The sequence below is a fragment of the Gavia stellata genome, chromosome 6, assembly GCF_030936135.1.
Source record: "Gavia stellata isolate bGavSte3 chromosome 6, bGavSte3.hap2, whole genome shotgun sequence".
Lineage (NCBI taxonomy): Eukaryota > Metazoa > Chordata > Aves > Gaviiformes > Gaviidae > Gavia > Gavia stellata.
In genome coordinates this window covers 55,419,504-55,437,140 of record NC_082599.1, presented here as the reverse complement: position 1 = coordinate 55,437,140, position 17,637 = coordinate 55,419,504, and the positions used below count along the sequence as shown (strand labels likewise).

Sequence of the window (17,637 nt, the reverse complement as noted above, 5' to 3'; positions counted from 1 at the left end):
GCTGGTTCATCTTCCATGTACAACCAAAAAAGCTGTGTAACAACTTCAGCTCTTTACCTACCTGCCCTGGATTTGAACCCAGAGGTGAAAGACTTCTTGTATCTTATTACTACACCCCTGAGCCACCTTAATGCCCTGGATTTCCTTTTTTAAATAAGCTGAGGGGGGGGCTGCAGGGTATAAGTTTTCACCCTTTTAATTTTGTTAGCTTTTTTCTCCCCCTTTTCTTCATTTAAATTGCTGATCAATGTCATTCCCACATGTCCCTTCAGCAGCTTCAGTGGTGGCTATGAGCAGAAGCAGTTTAATTGGCTTTGTGGCCTGCTGTTTTCATTCATGGCACTTAAAAGCAGAACAGCATTATACCTCTGCCTTCTAGGCCGTAATAGCCTGCAGATGTCCACTGGGATGTTTGCAGGTGGGATTTACACCCTAAATGGGACCCCCCCCGAAAATGTGATGCAAGTGTCATGTGGGGAGGAAGTAACTTCCAGTTGTCTTAATCTTATCTGCCCATGAGTAGGAAAAGGGGATCTGTACACGGCGGAGCACTGGTTTCCCTTTAAACTGCAGGATATCTTTGTTCCCCTCAACTTGTCTTTTTTTCCATGAATTTTCTGTCTGACCTTTTGTCCAATATTATGTCCTTTTGTGGGAGGGCCAGGAAAAGCTGGTCGCATGTCACAAGCTGTGAAGCACCACCAACAGCCTCGAAATTAATTCATGGGATAGGTTTTCTCCATCTGTAACTTCTGCAGTCGGATGTTGCTTTGAGTTCAGGTCTTGCATTGGTGGCCTGGCATAATGAATGAGAGCTGGGAGACGTCTGATTGCCTTCTTAGAAAATGAGATTTTGATATATTAATTTGCTTCAGACAAAGGCATTTACAATTCCAAACATTTAGAGAAAGTTTTTGTGTTAGTAATTAAAAAAAAAAAAGAAGCTATGTTAGACGTTAATTAATCTTTGCTTTGGGGAGGCAGAAATGAGATACAGCTTCCAAACTGACACAAAATACTGCATAATAGCTGATGGAAACCAGAATTTCCAAGTGGGCTGAAAATTAATCATTTTGACTTTGAGTATGCTGGCAAACTTTGTGAAAAGGAATGGTTGTGCAGGGTTTTCTGTTTCAATTAATCATTAATTTTGTTAAGATGCCGCTTAAAACTTTTATTTACAGAAATGAAGGTAATGCAAAAAAAAAAAAAAAAGAGAAAACCTCTAGGGCGCGGTTGAATTTCCTCCCCCCGCCCCCCTCCAAGAAATCTGTTTGATATGTTCTTTATTTTGCTTGGGTCTGCATGAGGGTTGTAAAGCAGGTGTGTTTTTTAATCCAAGTCAACACTGGCTGCCTCCTAGCCCAGAGCAGAAGGGCTTCCTGCAGTCGACAGCCTTCCTGCTCAGGGCTGCGTGGGTGAAGTGCGAGCCTGCAGATGTGCGGCACTTCCAGCCCACGGAAAAGAGCCCCTGTGACCATGAAAATCAGGCTTGAAGGTTTTTTTGGGTTTGGTTTTTTTTTTTTTAGAAGATTCTTTGTGTTACTGACTGATTTCACTCCTGTGTTTTCCGCTGCAGAAGCTGTCTGGGCAAACAATAAACCCGATGCTGCGGATGTTTGGCCAGTCCATATCAGGGGGAGTCGATATGGATGGCAATGGTTATCCAGGTATGTCCGCTACTCTGGCAGTGAGAGCACTGGGGAAACGCAGCCGCAGGCTGAGAAAACAGCGGAGCTGGTCATTTCCAGGTTGCTGGTTCCTGCCATTGTGGGAGGCCAATGAAGCCGAGCATTTTCTTCCCTTTCCCCTCTGTTATTTGAAGCTCCTGATAAGGATTTGAGCAGATTGCTTAATTCAGGTGTTTGGGAAGTCACCGTGAAGGATTGAGATATTAAAGCAGAGGATTTCAGTATCTGGCCAAAGTTGTAAGTTTCTTGGAAGGTGCTCAGTCATGATGACAATATTAAAAAAAAAAAAAAGGTAGACAATAATATAATAGTAACAATAAAAATCAAATAATGAAGTAGGAGTGAAGTAACGTCACAGACCTAATCCTCCAGTTATAATACTTATGACATAATGAAATTTGAAAGGACCAACTGGGTGATTTAAGTCAGAAAAACACTTTTTTTAGATATATGCTTTGTAATTTAGCAACTGATTTGAGAGAACTGAATTCTATGCCTCCTTTGTAACTGTCTCAACATTACAAAAATTTCAGATATGACCGTTGGAGCCTTCTTGTCAGACAATGTGGTACTTCTGAGGTGAGATGAATGTCTTTTTCATCCGCTGTTGTCTTTGTGTCTGTTTTCTGTTTATATCTTATGTGGTCTAAGTCCTCCACCACTCCAATTTTCTCCTTAGTTTATTGTGGTCAGAAGCAGCAAACTGGATTACTTTTTAAGCAGAACCTTATACATGGATGGTGTCAAAGAATGCACAACCTAATTTAAACAGCATAGTGAGGGATGACAATACGTAGGACTCCCAGGGCTATGAAGAAAACAAAGGGTTAGAGCCAGAAGGAGATGTGTTGCATCTCAGTGCCTCTTTAGACAGGTTGCTCTGAATTTATGAGAAGGCTTTTTTATTGTTCTTACATTTGCATAAAGTAAATAAATTATGATTTAAGGGAATGCAGTTGAGCAAAAAGCCAGCTGCGTATGGTGCCAGACTGTAATTTTGCAAGTTGTAGTGGGACGCAGAATGAAACAGGAGTCTTCAGGGAAATGAAATACAGAGACATTTTCAATGCACACAGGATTTGGTCTGCTGTTTCGAGTGTATGAGTTAAGTACAATTGCTTGTTTCATCTGATGGAGAGAGGTGTGACAGCTTGGTTCACCAAATTATGCAGGTGGAGAGTTAGAGTAGGAGTGGGCTTGAGATGCACAGACCTGGGGAAGAGAATGGGAAGTTTGAATTTTGCCAGTAGCTCCATTGTTACATTGATTAATATTTAATAGAAAAATCCTATCAATACCTAGATGTCATTAGAAGCAGAAGTCACTAGGGACTCCTGCATCTTAATGGAAGATCCAGGGATGTGGTGAGACTGGCAAGACAAATGCTGGAGCTGCAGAATGGACATGCCAGCCTGCTTCCTGTTCAAGGCAGGAAAAACTTGGCTCTGTTTCCATTTGAATCAGTTAAACAAAACAAAAAGAAAAAGGAGAGGGGGAAAGAAATGCTTTTTGTTGTCAGTGTGGCAGGTGGTCAAGTCTTCTGAAGATTTTTCTGTTCCTTCATCATGCACGAAGAGGAAGCCAATTGCTGCTTCAGTGAAAAGGTGTGCCATGCCCCAGGTGGGATCTTGCAGCCCCACATCTCCAAAACCACTAGAAAGAAAACTGTGCATTTTCCTCCTGCATTGTTGTTACTTGGGTGGGGAGGGGGGGAAGGCAATCTGAAAGGCTTGCTGTCATGTTTAAAACAACATACATCGCAACAGCATGGTGACCTCTGTCCACGCGTTCAGGCACTGCCTGGGTGTTTCAGAGGAAATTAGTGCATTACCGATCGACTTTGTGGGCAGCCTGATTAATTGCTGCTACTGCAAATTTACGATGTGTCCTTCTTGCTGTTTAGATTCAGATTAGGATAGAGAAATCAGCTTTTTTTTTTTTTTTTTTCCTCTCACCCCTCCAGAAGCCTTTGTGAAGTCCTTTGGCCAAAACCAACAAATGTTTTGCCAAGTGATATTAAAGGCTTTGGTGGAAGCCGTGGTGACTTGGGGCAGATCGTTGTTGTTGTATTGCTCGTGTGTGTGTACGGCCATTTGACAGATGCATTGTTTTTTTTTTCCCAGTGAATAACCAAGTGAGCTAACGTTAAGGAAAAGTCACACAGTGCATCATGGCTGGAGAAATACTTTTTTTCTAGGAGAAATATTTTTCTAGATCAGATATAGCATTTACTCTTTACTGTCTCCCCAAGCATTTGGAAAGAGTTTTTTTTGAAGATGTGAAATGATCCTAGGAAGCTCACTCTTTTTCCTCATTCCCCCCCCCCCCCCCCCCGCCCCCATTACTGTATATATTTCTAGGGTTAGCATTTATCTTCATCCTCTGTCTCAAAATGCGAACTTGCACTGTTATTTCAGGCTGTGGTAAAAGAGTCTGAGCAGCTGTCTCGGAGATTGATGTGAATCTTGTTCTAGTCGATATGAATTAGGTGTAACCACAACCTTGCTCTCTTCCCCTTCTCCCCCGCCTCTAAATTAAGTGGCTTGTGGAGTGAGAGTCCTGAAGTGGTTTACTTATGTGGTCTGGCCTTGCACGGCTGCTGGGACTACCTTAGAAGTGAATCTGCTGGTTGCTGCACATTTTTTTTACTACTGGAGTTGGTTTTGGAAGAACGTGTTCATGTTGAGCATGTACAGAATTGAAACCACAAAGAATAACACTTGGTGAATTTTTGGGCTGAAGTCCTGCGCTGGGGACGGCTCAGGAGAGCCTGGGTTTCTGGGCTGCTTTTCCCAACCAAGCTGGCGGGGCTTCTGTGTTGTGTGAAAGAGGAGGCCCGCATGGGCCCTGATAGCACTCAGCTTGCTCTGCGATTCTGGCCGAGGTCTTCTTCAGCCAGAAACAGTTGTAGCAATAATCCACTGCTGGAGTTGCAGGGGTAGAAAGCTTTCATTCACAGTGCACTGGTTAACTCCTGAAACAGAGTTCAGCAGCGTGAAAAGAGTATTCGATCCTTACCACTCACCGGGAGGGAATTAGCCAAACGTTCCCTCCTCCAGAAAATATGAATGTGGTGTCTGTTGTCCCTCTTATACTGTCAGAAAAATTATGTATGAATCCATCTCCTACCCCTGTGCTCCCTCCTTGACTTTCAGGTCACAAATTTGACTGTAGACCATTCTCTGGAAACCTAAGGTCTCTGCCTACCTCTTCCTGACCATCCAGGCTGCTTAGCAAACAGTCTCACTTGCATGAGCTTATTGTCCTTGGTTGCCGTTGTGCTAATTTCCTTATCCTCTTCAGTCATCAGGAAGGCTTTATGCAACTTTTGCTGGAGGTGATTATCACATATTATCAGTTTCCCCAGCTGCCTGCATGCAGTCTGTATCTGAGCACTGAACTTCAAGTTGACGCTATGGTTTTCATGCAGACACTAGTAGTCCTTGCCAGCTAGGTCAAGTGCTAATTTATCTTGCAGTTCAAATGCACTCTCTTGTTTTTCATGTCTGCTTGAAATTGTGCGGTTTACTAAATTTACTTTATTTTCCTTTGGCTGAGGACTTTCCTTTGAATGATCACTCAATTCCCCTTCTCTTTTGATCTCCAGATCCAGGCCTGTCATTACCATGGACATCTCCATTTTCCTACCTGCGTCCATCAATATCACAGCTCCTCAGTGCCATGATGGCTTGCAGCCGGTGAACTGCCTCAATGTCACAGCATGCTTTCGCTTCAGTGGCAAGCGCGTTCCTGGAGAAATAGGTAAGGTACCTGCACCAGCCCTGGGCAGGGGCATGCTAGCAGATTGAGCTGGAGTCAAGAGCTCCCTTTGGAGTCAGTAACAGAGCTTTTATGTGAAATAAGTTGTTTCGAGGTGAGATGGGCTATACAATTCCAGAAAGTTGGAGGTTCCCTTGGAACTTTCTTGGGCATGTTTTTACCTTGCAATGAGGTTGACGTAATGCTGGGGCAGTTTCTTCCTCAGTGAAAGGAGGGAAATGTGTCTGTGGGCTTACTGCAAGGACAGAGAACACGGAAGCGATTGATACTTTGTAAGTTCATATTCCCTGTTTACCTCTTGATAGCACATTCCTGTATCTATGTCATCTATCAATGTTATCAGAAAGCAGGTGTGATTTGCTGTGGATTAATAGTTTTTGAAAGTCTACAAGGAGCTCTTGAAACAGAGCACTATAAATTCCTACCAGACATGAGCAAATCCTTTTCTGTGTGTCAGTTTACCTGTCTGTAAAATGATTATAAATAGCCCAGTATTTTACTGATAGCAAGGATATCTTCCAGGTTAGTTAGTCTCTGTAAAACACATGGAGTTTCTCGGGTGAATGGAATTGTGTAAGGTGTATAATTGTGCAAGCCTTTACGTCTTGGCTGCATTAAAATGTTACTTATGTCTTTTACATCCCAATGTTTGTGAGTCTTAGATATTGTGTGAAGTGGAATGGGATAGATACAGCGTTTCTAAGTATTGTAAGGTCTGGTTTTATTTTGTTCATCCACAACATTTTACCGTCGCCATGCTTTAGGAATGGCAGAGGACTTGCAGTGTGCTGCTTAGGGAAGATACCTCAGCCTCACAGCATGCTGCCTCTCTGCAGTCCTCTGGTGAGGAGCTGGGGGAAGCAGTGCCTCCTCCTGCTCCGTGCCCCAGCCTTTCTGAGCCGCTAATCAAGAAGAGTGAGAGTTGCATCTGTGCATCCCAGTATGCAGAACCTGCTGCAATATTTGGATTTTAAATGAGTCAGAGAAGAAAAAGGCTTCTTGCTACTTCTCCTGTCATTCACATGGAGGGAGAACTACAAGCTGCTTGTTGCAGCTGCTCTCTGCAGCCTGTCACTTTGTTATCTGAACAGCTAAAAAAGTGGAGTTACTAAATCTAAGATTCCTCTGGGTTCTAACATATTGGTGCACCTGAGACTTCAGTTTCTATTTTTGCACTTTTTCCTTCCCTGTAAATGATGAGACTCAGCAGACAAATACATGCTTTGATAAAGTATTTTCTGTACTGCCTGCTATTCTGTCAGTTAAGAAAGCATTTACCTTCAATTGCTCCAGGGGTGTTAATTCCTTCCTGAAAATTAGTGAATAGATTTTCTGAATATCTAGGTTTTCTTACATTCCTGGGGGTACTGTTTAAAACGTTTCCTTTGCTTTAATTTCATAGCTCTGGATCTGTGGCTAAGAAGCGAGCTGTCTTTTTCTCCAATCTAAATATCTGTTCCCCTTGTTTGCAAAAGACCTAGCTTCCTGTTCATCGTCTTGTAAGAGCCAGTTGAATTCCTCTGTGTTGTCATACAAACTGTACTCCCGATGATTTATTGCGGTGAAAGCACATGTGCATCTTCTTTGGCGAGTAACATCCATCTCATTACAAGGAATTTTTTTACTATTAAGTAGATGATTATAAAACTTCCAACCATTGTCCTTTTATACAATGCTTCTAGCAAAGTGATTTGTCTTGAAAACATTGCAGCCAGAACTATCTGACTGTATAAAATCCCTTGGGGCTATGATTTGGATAAAATACCTCAAATAAGCTTTCAGTTTGTAATCTAACAGTCAGGCCATTTTAATTATGTTGCAGTTGAAGAGTATCAGTTAACAAAGGGTGGGACAATTCATGGAAATACTGCAACGGTTCCTCTCCTGTGTGGTTAAATGTGGGGAAGAAAGTAGAATATCCCTCTAAGTACATCATTGTCCAGTTTGGACTCTGAAAGGCATATGGAAGTGCTAAAATGCTATGTCAAAGTTTTGTGGCTAAAAGTGTTGGGATTGTCTCATCTTCAGATGTCTGGGGGCGGTCTGTTAAGTCAGACACCGAGAACACAGTGCTCATCGGGAATGCCGCTCCCCTAAGGCTTGTCAGCGTGGACGCTCAAGGCTGCTGCTTACTGGAGAAAAGCTGGGTGTTGCTTTTGCTTTTGGGCAGCTGAAGTTGGTCACCTACTACACAATGTTTAGAAAGTCAAGCTGAACATGCAGGCAGCATTCTTCGGGGGCAAATGTGTGTCTTCAATGCTTATTTGAACGTGTGGTTATTTTGTTAACTGGCACATGAAGAAAAGTTGTCTTCATCTAGCACTGCCTCACACTTGCATATAAAGCTTCCCCACCCTCCTTTTTTTCTTTTTTTTTCTTCTAGTGGTAGTTGCAATACTACTGGTCACGTAACAGCTATCTGAAGATCTGTGTTTATTGATACTGCTTGATACTGCCAATGATAATATAATTCCCATCCATTTAGTGGATACTGTTTGCAGACTACAGTCTTCAGAAGTATGAATTTATTGCTGAAATGGTTTCATCTGAACAAAGAGCCATGCCCAAGTGAAGCATGTGCTCTGCACTGTGTGCCAGGCATTGTCTGGCCCTTCGCTCTGCCTCCATGCATGCTGGAGAGCTGAGCATCTAGCTGTACGCCCGCTGACAGAGACAGCCTCTGGTACATCTTCGATGTGTGAGAAATACGGCATTTTAAGTTTTCAGTCTTTCATCTCGGAATCTCACGCAGGCTGTTCCTCCCTCACTTGAGGGGCCATTGCTTTGTCTCTCCTGGGGTCTCTGTATTTGCAGGAAAGGCAGAGATGAGAGAAAGGCCTTTCCTAACCTGGATGAGCAAACTTCAGCCTGTTCAGACCATGCGCTTCTGGGTGACCAGGATAAGAACAGAGGCTGCTGGCATCTTTGTGCAGCAAGCGCTGCTTCTGCATTCATCCCTGCAGGAGAATGGAAATAAACTTGTGCCCACAGTCTGGATAATTTCCTCAACAATAGCAGCAACAATAATAGTAATAATAGTGCCAGTGTAAGAATTAGGTGAATTTTAAGTGGCTATGAAATGAAGGGTTTGGGGCATTTGGCTAGAGTCAGGCAGATGCATTAGAAGCTTCTTCAAAGTTTCTCTTGTACTGTTCACTTCAGGTGTGCATTGCTTGTGTGTTGATGCATTTCTAGGGTAGTCTTCATGTCCCAGATACTGTTGTCTGAAAGACTCGTGTGAGATTTAGTGTGGGATAATGGGTTGCTTGACATTTTCACTCTGGATACATTTCTAGAACTGAAGAAATATGCCTGATCCAAAACTTGATGGAAGTGGACACTCCTCTTCTTATCTGTATCCTGCTGTAGTTTGGTGCAAGAGTATTATTTCTGTCTGTCTCTCATTTTTCCAGTCCGTTTGGATGTGGGCCTAAGACAGTGCTACCCTCTGAATGCCTCAGAAGCAGGGATGCTGTGGGGATGTGTTGTTCAGTGTATGCCTGGAGCAGTGAGGATGGCTCCCTATTTGGAAGCTAGGGACAACACAATGAAAAAGGATTTGAAACAAAGTTTGAAGCAAGGGGAAAAAGGAAAGCTTTTTAGGAGAGAATGGGGGGGAATGTCCTATGTATGTTGTCATTTGCTAGGGCAATTTTTTTTTAATAGTTTCATTACTTAAGAATTTTCTCTGCAAGCAAAGTTCATGAATCATTTTCTCCTTGTAATTACTGGTAGAGAAGGCAAGGAAACACATTCCTCTTCCAATGGCTTTTTGTTATTATTTAGTAAGGTCTTACTTTTCTCCATGTGGTGCTTCCCCCCACTCCCTGTGAATCAGTACTATAGCTAGTAGTTTAAGAAGCACTTATGGATGTGCTTATTCCTGCTGAGCATTTTGCCACCTGCTTTTTGTGTGCTATAGCATCATCTGAGTGGGCGACAAAGGGATGCGCTGGGTGGCTCAGAGTGTGTAACCCCTCCATTAGCACAGCCAGCTGATATTCCCGTTTTAGCTCATGGGATACCGCTGCCCGATTTCAATCCCGTTTCACTCCTCTCTGCTTCAAGGCTGCCTTCAGCCCTGTGAGGGGACGTCTCTTGCATCATGAGTACTTGTGTGCCACTTAGGATGAAAATCCATTATAAAATGCCTTCTGCCATTTACTTGGCTTGTCTGTTACCGGCTGGAGTAACTCACCTGGTTTGGTTGCTGGTGGTCCTCTTGCAGGTATGACCAAAAATTTCTCAGAGGGAGCTGTTATCGAAGCTTTTAGGCATTTAACTTCAGTTATGGAAAAGGAATAGTAATTAGAAAAATTAAGCCCTTCACCTGAGCTCATTGAATCCATGCCAGAGCTCTATTTTGATTGTGTGAAATTGGGTGGACAGTACCCAGAAAGATTTCTAACCAGACGTGCTTAAAGCTGCTGGACAAATATTTGAAGGCATTACCTGCAAGAGTTAATTTGCTAGCGAAAGCTTGCCTCCCAGTCTCCTACTGGAGTGAGCAGGAGGAACTTGCACCACCAGCAGTGATAACTTTGGGCAGTTATCTCCCCACCCTGGTTGCTTTATGGAAGCAATGAAGCAGGGGAGGGGAAAGAAAAAAAACACCTTACTCATGATATTTCAGTTTTTCCACTGATGTGACATCATTGGATATAACATAGAAACAAGTTGTCAAAATAAAGGGGAGGTGGGGGGGAGGACAGGAACTGTGCTGCTTGATTGAAAACATCCACTGCTGTTTTGGAGAGACAGTAGCTGGGATCACTTTGCTTGGAGGCCTGATATGGGGCTCGCACTGGGATGCGTCTCCACGCCTGCAGTGAGGAATCGTTCAGTGTCAGTAATACATCGCACTTCCTTCGGAGAGCCTCTGAGCCTCCCCAGGCGTCCCTGCGAGCTCTGCAGCCCTGCCTTCCTTTGGTCCTCCTCCTTTGAAGAGGGCTGCGTCTCCCTGCGGGGCTTTTTGCCTCTGCCTACGCAGGGCCTGGGTTTGTTAACGGGTTTTCTTGTCTTTATTCTTGGGACGCCGGTGCAGATCTCAGCGTGCGTGTGTACATGTGAGGTCTTGAAAGCAGAAGGGAGACAACTGGGGATGGGTGTGGGTTTCTTTTCTTAAAAAAGAAAAAAAAAAGTTAAGAAAGAGACTGCTAGGATTTTAAACAGGCTAAACCCTGTGTTTCTGTTTAGGTGGTGCTCTTTAGTGGGACTCAGCAAACACCACTTCAGTGGGAGTTTTTGGTGCTGAGCTTGTCAGAGTTTGAAAGACTTTCAAGGCATTATCCTTCTAAGCAAGTTATTCTGCCAAAAGCAAGCAAAAAAAATTCAGGTGGAGCCCTGTGATGGTAGTTAGGCTGATTCCTCAGCTGTGGCTTTTCTTGCTATCTAAGGTATGTCTCTGGTTGCTTTGCGTGAACTTGTGAGTGAGCTTTTCATCAGAATGCAACACACTGCAAATGGAAGTGAGGTCGGTTTTAATTATGTGAATTATGAACGTTCACAGAGACTTTTGCACCAAGTTGTACAATATCATTAAATAAATTCTTCAAAGTAGTGTAATTTTGGTGGAGAAATGATTGGAGGTGATAGCATTGGCAGCAGTGTTAATTTAGAGAGGATTTTCATTGATTTAAAAAAAAAAAAAACCCCACAACAAAACCCCTCAAAGACCCCTTGCTGAAATTTGGTATAGAAGACCTCAGTCCAGGAATGTGTTACATTTACATTGATTGTTTATAAAATTCTGGCTTAAAAAAAGTTTACATTTACGGGAAGCATATTATCTGACATCAATCATTTAGGACTTAAAACATAAATAAAAGCCAAAGCAATAATTTGGCAAACACCCTACATATGTAACAAATCAGCACAGGAGCTGGTGCTGGCTGTCATTTATGAAGATTTTCAACTAATTAAGCCTTATAGTTAGCCAATCTCATGGTATTCCCATTATTGCCTTGATAACAGCTGAAATCAATACAGGCTGTGGTCTGTGATGAGTGAAAGGACCTCACAGCCAGTGTTTCCCTTGTCTCTAGAAAGCAGTAGAGCAAGCGTTCGTGCTTCTGTTGCAGTTTCATTGCTCCTGTTGTTGCATTTACCAAAAGGAAGGGTATAGTCAGCTTGGGTTATTCAATCACTGTGCAACGACTTCAGATAACAAATAAGTTTTATTTTGGATACAAGTACATCCAGTCGCAAACCAACCGATTGTGTTAAGCTACCTATCCTGTAGAACAGCAGGAAACAGGATTTACAGAGATACAGCTCGTTAGTCTCTGGGTATATCTTCTGTAAACTGCCAGGGATGTGTAACATCTAAGAGGGGGATACTGAGTGCAAGGCAGGGACCTCTAGTTAAGGTCTAAATGCTAAGATGACTGCAAATCAACAAAAGTAATTGTCAGGAAGTGCCACATCCTGGCTGACATTTGCATGGTTTGTGCTGTTGTAGAAGGAAAACAAAGCTTGAGGCTACTGCTGTTGTTGTGTGTGTTATGTTTTTGCTTTTTCTGTTAGCAACATAGTTTAAGCATCTTTTGTTTCTTTATTAAGTGTGTGTGTCTAGATGTATTTTTACACATAGTTTCCTGCGGGAAAGGATGGGCTGGGGAACGTAGTGACACGAAACCTGGGAGTACATTAGTAATTGGATTTGGTTTTGTGCAGCCACAGGAAACTTGGTGATTGATTGAGGGCCTGCAAGGGTTGACCTTTCTTCAAGCACACATGCCCCAGGGGCAACAGGATCCATTGATAGGTGGCTAGAAAATAACTATTGTTCACTGATGTCCTTTGTTTTCTTCTTCCTTTTTAAAACAGGTTTGAATTATAACTTGACTGCTGATGTGGCAAAGAAGGAAAAGAGCCAGCAACCCAGAGTTTACTTTGTGACTTCTGGAGAGACAGCGGGGCAGATCACAGAGAAGTTACAACTGTCATACATGCAGGAAAAGTGCGAGCATTACCTAGCGTATGTCAAGGTCAGTTCATTCCTGTCCTTACTTACATTGTCCTCACTGCAATTCCACTCTTTTTTTTTTTTTTTTTTTAAAAATATTCAACCAATTAAAGTGGTGCTGCTTGGCTTCAGATGTTCTTTGTCTTCCTGACAGGTGGATGAAGTTCTTTGGGTGGAAGCTCAGAACTTCTTGCTTGGCATGATTTGTCAGTCTGAGCACCATCGGGCCTTCAGAACCTGGTGCCAGGAATATGTATTTTATTTATTCGTGATCAGGTGCATTTGTGGGGGATTTCTTTCTTTTGGCTTGGTTTGTTGCTACAGTTGTTATACTCAAAATAAGGGGGCAAAGTTTTGTTTTGGCAGGAGCAGTAGGTTTAGTGTTTAGTTTTGTGTAAGGTCTGACTGCACAAGGGGCTGGCGATGCAATCTGCATGGGAATGGCAGGGTAATGTGGGCTCTGACCTGAAGCCATTGGGCTCTTGGGTTTGAAGAGCACCCTGGATTTTATCTGGGCTTGAATATAGCAGTGGGATAACTTAATTTCACATGTGTCATGGTCCTAGGGATACAGAGAGCACTTTCCAGACATGCTGGGACATAGAAAGGGTCTGTTCTTCCTGTGACAAACTCTTCGTCCAGGGTCTGCTAGGACTGTAGCTATCTTTGCTTGGCAGCTCTTGTTGAAGAAATGTCGCCCAGGTCCCATTCTGTTTGCAAAGTAAGCACGATAGTTTTCTTCTCAGCTAAGAAATTTATAGAATGGATTTTAAAATTATATAGGAAGGAGATTTATCTTTTAAACCACATGTGTCTTACAAGCACTAATCTGTAGTCTAGTGGGAAGTATGGTTGTGTGGTGAGTGGCATATCCTCCTTACTGAAGAACATATTCCTGTAGATGAGTGTGACCTCAATTCAATGGATATCACTTGGCACTGTCTTGTTTTGAGAATCCAGCAGGTCCAGACATCCCTAAATGTATAAACTTTTCCAGGAAGCTTCTTTGTACCTAAAAACTGTGAGAACGGGAGATAAAATTCATCCTTTGACTTTATCCATTTTGTGCCTGGCTGTTGAGAGAAAATAAAATAAATAAAGGGACCACCAAGGAGGAAATGCTGTCCTGTTAAATTGTGTGGATCTCTGGGAAGAGACTAGATATCGTCCATGGTTTTTTTTTTTGTTTCTGGAACAACCTTTGCTTTCTGCTGTGAAAAAGCTCGTTAAAGAAAATGTAGACCTATGAGATTACCATTACTTAGAAAAGTCTATGAGTTTACTAATTCTGCTCTTTCTCAAATGAGCACATCTGGTTAGGCTTTAACGTATTGAGTTTGCATGAGAAGGAGCCATATGCCTTTCTATCTTAACCCAGTAACGATTTCTTTCACACTAGGCCTGTTGTAGTTTTTGGGTAGTACACAGAATTCATTAAGGAGCTACATATGCTCAGGAAACTACTGAATTTGTTGTAGCATTTCTAGCTTACGTTGGGAAAGCAAAGGTAAGAACTATTTTTCTGGAAAATTCCTGGGAAATTTGATTTTTATAGGCAAGAGAAATGTTTAAGCATATTTAAAAATACCAACAGCTTAAAGCAAAACAGCTGGTTAACAAACAAGGCTATTGACTTTCTATATGATATAAGCAGCTATTTTTTGCAGTTGGAAGGGTAGCAGGAAGTGTCATTTGTTCATGTAAGGGAGAATGCAAAGTAGTGGAGAAAGATAATCCCTGTGCTTTCATGGGAAAGGTGATACAATCCATGAGGCTACATGGCCTTAGGAACATCAAAGAGAGCCCTGCAGATTCTGGAAGAGTGGAAATGGGGTCATCATCTTTCACTGCTATCCTTAAGTAACAGCTAGTAAAACAAAAACACTGAAAAACAAAACAAAAAAATCCCTAAACTCCAACCGGAAATCTCCTTGATTGCATAGTTGTGGGATGGAATGGATGATAAAAGATGTGGGTTTAAAATACATGAAGTATTTCACTTAGTCTTTTCTCTTTGCTTTTATTTACTGTATGCCTGATGAATTTGCCTCCATGGCAAATCAAGTTGTTTGCAGTTGCACCCTTAATCTGTTCACTTTATTATTGCTCATTTGAATCCCTGATGACAAATAGGTTTATCTGGTAACATGAGGATGTCAGTCCTGGACTGCCTGTGATCAAGGATAGAGAAGCTGTTTGGACTTGTGCATGACCTCATGTGCTAGCTTGACAAACCCTACCAGGTAAACAAGGTGTCCAGTCCAAATGGCACACAGCAGAGCTCTGTAGGTTGTGTTAGTTAAATGAAACCCCGTGCCAGGCCTTGCTGGATGACATTGTATTACCAACTTGTAGTTCTAGCATGCTGGAGGCATAAAACAGAAGGACTGAGAAAAGTCATGAAAAAACTAGACCTATACAAGCTTGCTGCAATTTCTTTTGACAGATTTGATCTCAAGAGACCCCAGTGAAACTGGGCACTAAAAGACTTGCAGTCTGCAAATAAACTGACAGGGATAATCATTAAATCAGTTTGCAATTGATAAGTGTCAATGTTTTGAGCATGACTCCTTTCCTGTTTGTGGTTCCCTTTCAGGACAGGACCTGCTGTTCTTATTGCTGCTACTGAATTTGAGTATTAAAGTCTGTCTTTCCTCATAACTGTGTGACTGAGATAAGTGGATCTCAGAAGGTTTGTAGGATATGTGTAGCTCAGAACTTGATCTTGTACAAGGCAGGCTACAGTTGCTAGAATTATGGTAGTTCAGGAGAAAACTTTTTTTTTCTGGCTGAGAACAGAGAATGAAATGGAAATACTTTGATATTTCAAAATGCTTTGAGTTTGGTTTTGTAGGGGGCATGGGGAAGTAGAGGAGAGATGCAGTTTTCTGACTTTTTTTTTTTCTTTGCCCCTCTTCATTGGAACCTGTTTGAGGACTTCTACTTAAGAAACTTTAATTCTTTAGTGTACATAGACAGTAATTCCAATACTCACAGCGCCTCAGTTGTCATTTGCAAAAGCTGCGTTTGTTTTAATTTAAACAACCTTTGGAGTTTTGACTGATACATTCAGTAGGAAATGGACAGCTGGTGCAAGTAGCTATTAATTGAGAAGTTCAGGAGCATCGCTGGTTTTCTCGTGTCGGTGCGTAGCTGATCCCCACCGTATCTCAGGAGGTGCTTTGCTGCTGGACAGTTCCTCCTCCGGCCATTCTGGGATGATCATGCTGCCACTACAGAACTTCTCTCCTTCAACGGTGATAAAACTACTAACAGTAGATAAATACATTTTGTGGTAACTGTCTGTCAATTTTGCTGGAGGAAAACGAAGCAAAAGTTTAAATCTGATTAGCTTTTTTTTAAAAGGGACTTGTTTTTTGGTAGAAGGAATGGCAAACATAAACGTGAGTAAATGGAAAGTGGTACTAAGAGGCGAAGAAGCAGAGGTTACAGAAGGGGGTAAAAACAGAAAAGTTGAAGAAAATAAATGGGTTTGGAGGCTTTACAAATGTCTCCTTAATCTTAATACCTGGGCCTGCAGCTGAAATGTACGGTTTTCTCTTGGGAACTGCACTTGTTTGATGGTGCTCAGAAGACTTGAGCTGTGTGTTTAAGACGTGCTGTGATCAGAGCATCGACTCTGAGGAAACATTGTTTTCCCTTTCCAGTAACTGCCCTGGTTCTTTCCTGCTTATGCGTGCTCCCCTAATATTTAGGATAGATTTACCTGTGGATAGGACAAGAGAATTTGGCGCAGACAGTAAAGCACATTGTGCCTGCAGATTTATGTGGGGTCAGATCTCATCTTCCTTGATTTATCACAAAGGTCTAATGGTGATGGTGGTGAAAACTCCTTGTACGATTCCTGCATGTATTAAAGAAGCACAGTCTGGTTTCTTACCTCATCGCGGGCCAGCCAGCTGGGCTGCCTGTTGCTACCAGTCACTGCTGTCTGTGTGCAGGGTGACAGCTTCAAACACCATCAGCAGTCCTGGCACATGATTAAGCCAGACACGGCATTTATATTTTCCAGAGATCTTTATCTTGGTGACTGTCTGGTTGTTTTAAGCAGTCTCAGGTTGCTCATCGTATTAACTCTTAATGGATCCGGTTGTAGCTCATGGGGAGGATGGGGCTGAGAGGCAACAAAGGAGCAGTGTTACCAAAGGCTTTTCATAATGGCGTGTAGATGAGGAGCTCGTGCTGTGTTTGTAAAGGCAGGTTTGGAATAAAATGCTGCCTTTTCAACAGAAATTGTGCAACTATGTTTTGTTGGCTGCTGAATTCAGTAGCCAAAAATCTGCCTTTTTATAAGTATGTTTCTGGCCTTTGTCTGTCATGCATTACTGTTACCTCAGGTCCCTAAAGGTACTCTGTGCTGCTGATCTCGCACAACTTCATCTCTAGTGCTCGCCAATTTTTGTTACTGTCTGCAGTTGTGATTGTTCCTCCCTCTGTAGCTGTTTGATCTCATCTGAGGGGGATGCATGTATTGAAGTATTTTATTCTTAATTCATAGTAATTTGGCTTTTTTCTAGAGTCTGGGTAGCAAAGCGTTCAGTCTCACAGTCACGTGTGATGCAGAGGTGGTATCACCTTGATCTACTTTCTTCTGAAAGTTGCCTGCCTGTCAATTAACGTATCTATGTTAAGGTTTGGCTGGTGGTGATACAGGATAGAGACATACAGCCAGAGACACTCGAGCTTATTTTGAAGGTTGGTTTTATGGTTTGGTTTTTTTTAATGGGGTTGGTTTCTCCCATACTGTCAACATGGAGCCTTGTAGAGGGGGTGGTTTTCAGCAGAGCTTGGTCGCTCACTTCTAGCAAGGCCTTTCTTGGGACGCTGGTGCTGTGAGTGATGGCTCGTGTGTTGGACGTGGACGATAACCACCGCTTTGCTGAGGAAGAAGTGAAAACCAGACCCTTGGCAAGTGCAACTCCTCTCGGTAGTGACCTAACTGGTCCTGCAAACCTCTCCCTGGGAGACGAGAGAAGTCTGAGCAAGTCAGGGGATAACACTTAAAGCAGAAACTGCTTTCACAGCAGCAACAGCTATGAAAACTTAGTCACGATTATCTAGGATTTCACAGGGTTTGGACCACTGGGCAGACAAAGGGAGCACTGACCTGTTCCAGCCTGCGGCAGGAAGTTTATCGTCTCTGCAAGATGAAAGCTGCTGTGTAGTTTTGCCAGGAAT

General features: G+C 42.6%; 1 protein-coding gene across 1 annotated transcript in view; it reads left to right on the top strand.

Moving 5' to 3' along the window:
- The window catches only part of ITGA9 (integrin subunit alpha 9), a 214,485-nt gene that overhangs the window by 32,398 nt on the left and 164,450 nt on the right, over positions 1-17,637 (top strand). The window contains exons 11-14 of the mRNA XM_059818609.1: positions 1,580-1,670; positions 2,225-2,270; positions 5,299-5,453; positions 12,300-12,460. Of these exons, the coding sequence (XP_059674592.1) occupies positions 1,580-1,670; positions 2,225-2,270; positions 5,299-5,453; positions 12,300-12,460 (453 nt within the window). The remainder of the gene's footprint in view (positions 1-1,579; positions 1,671-2,224; positions 2,271-5,298; positions 5,454-12,299; positions 12,461-17,637) is intronic.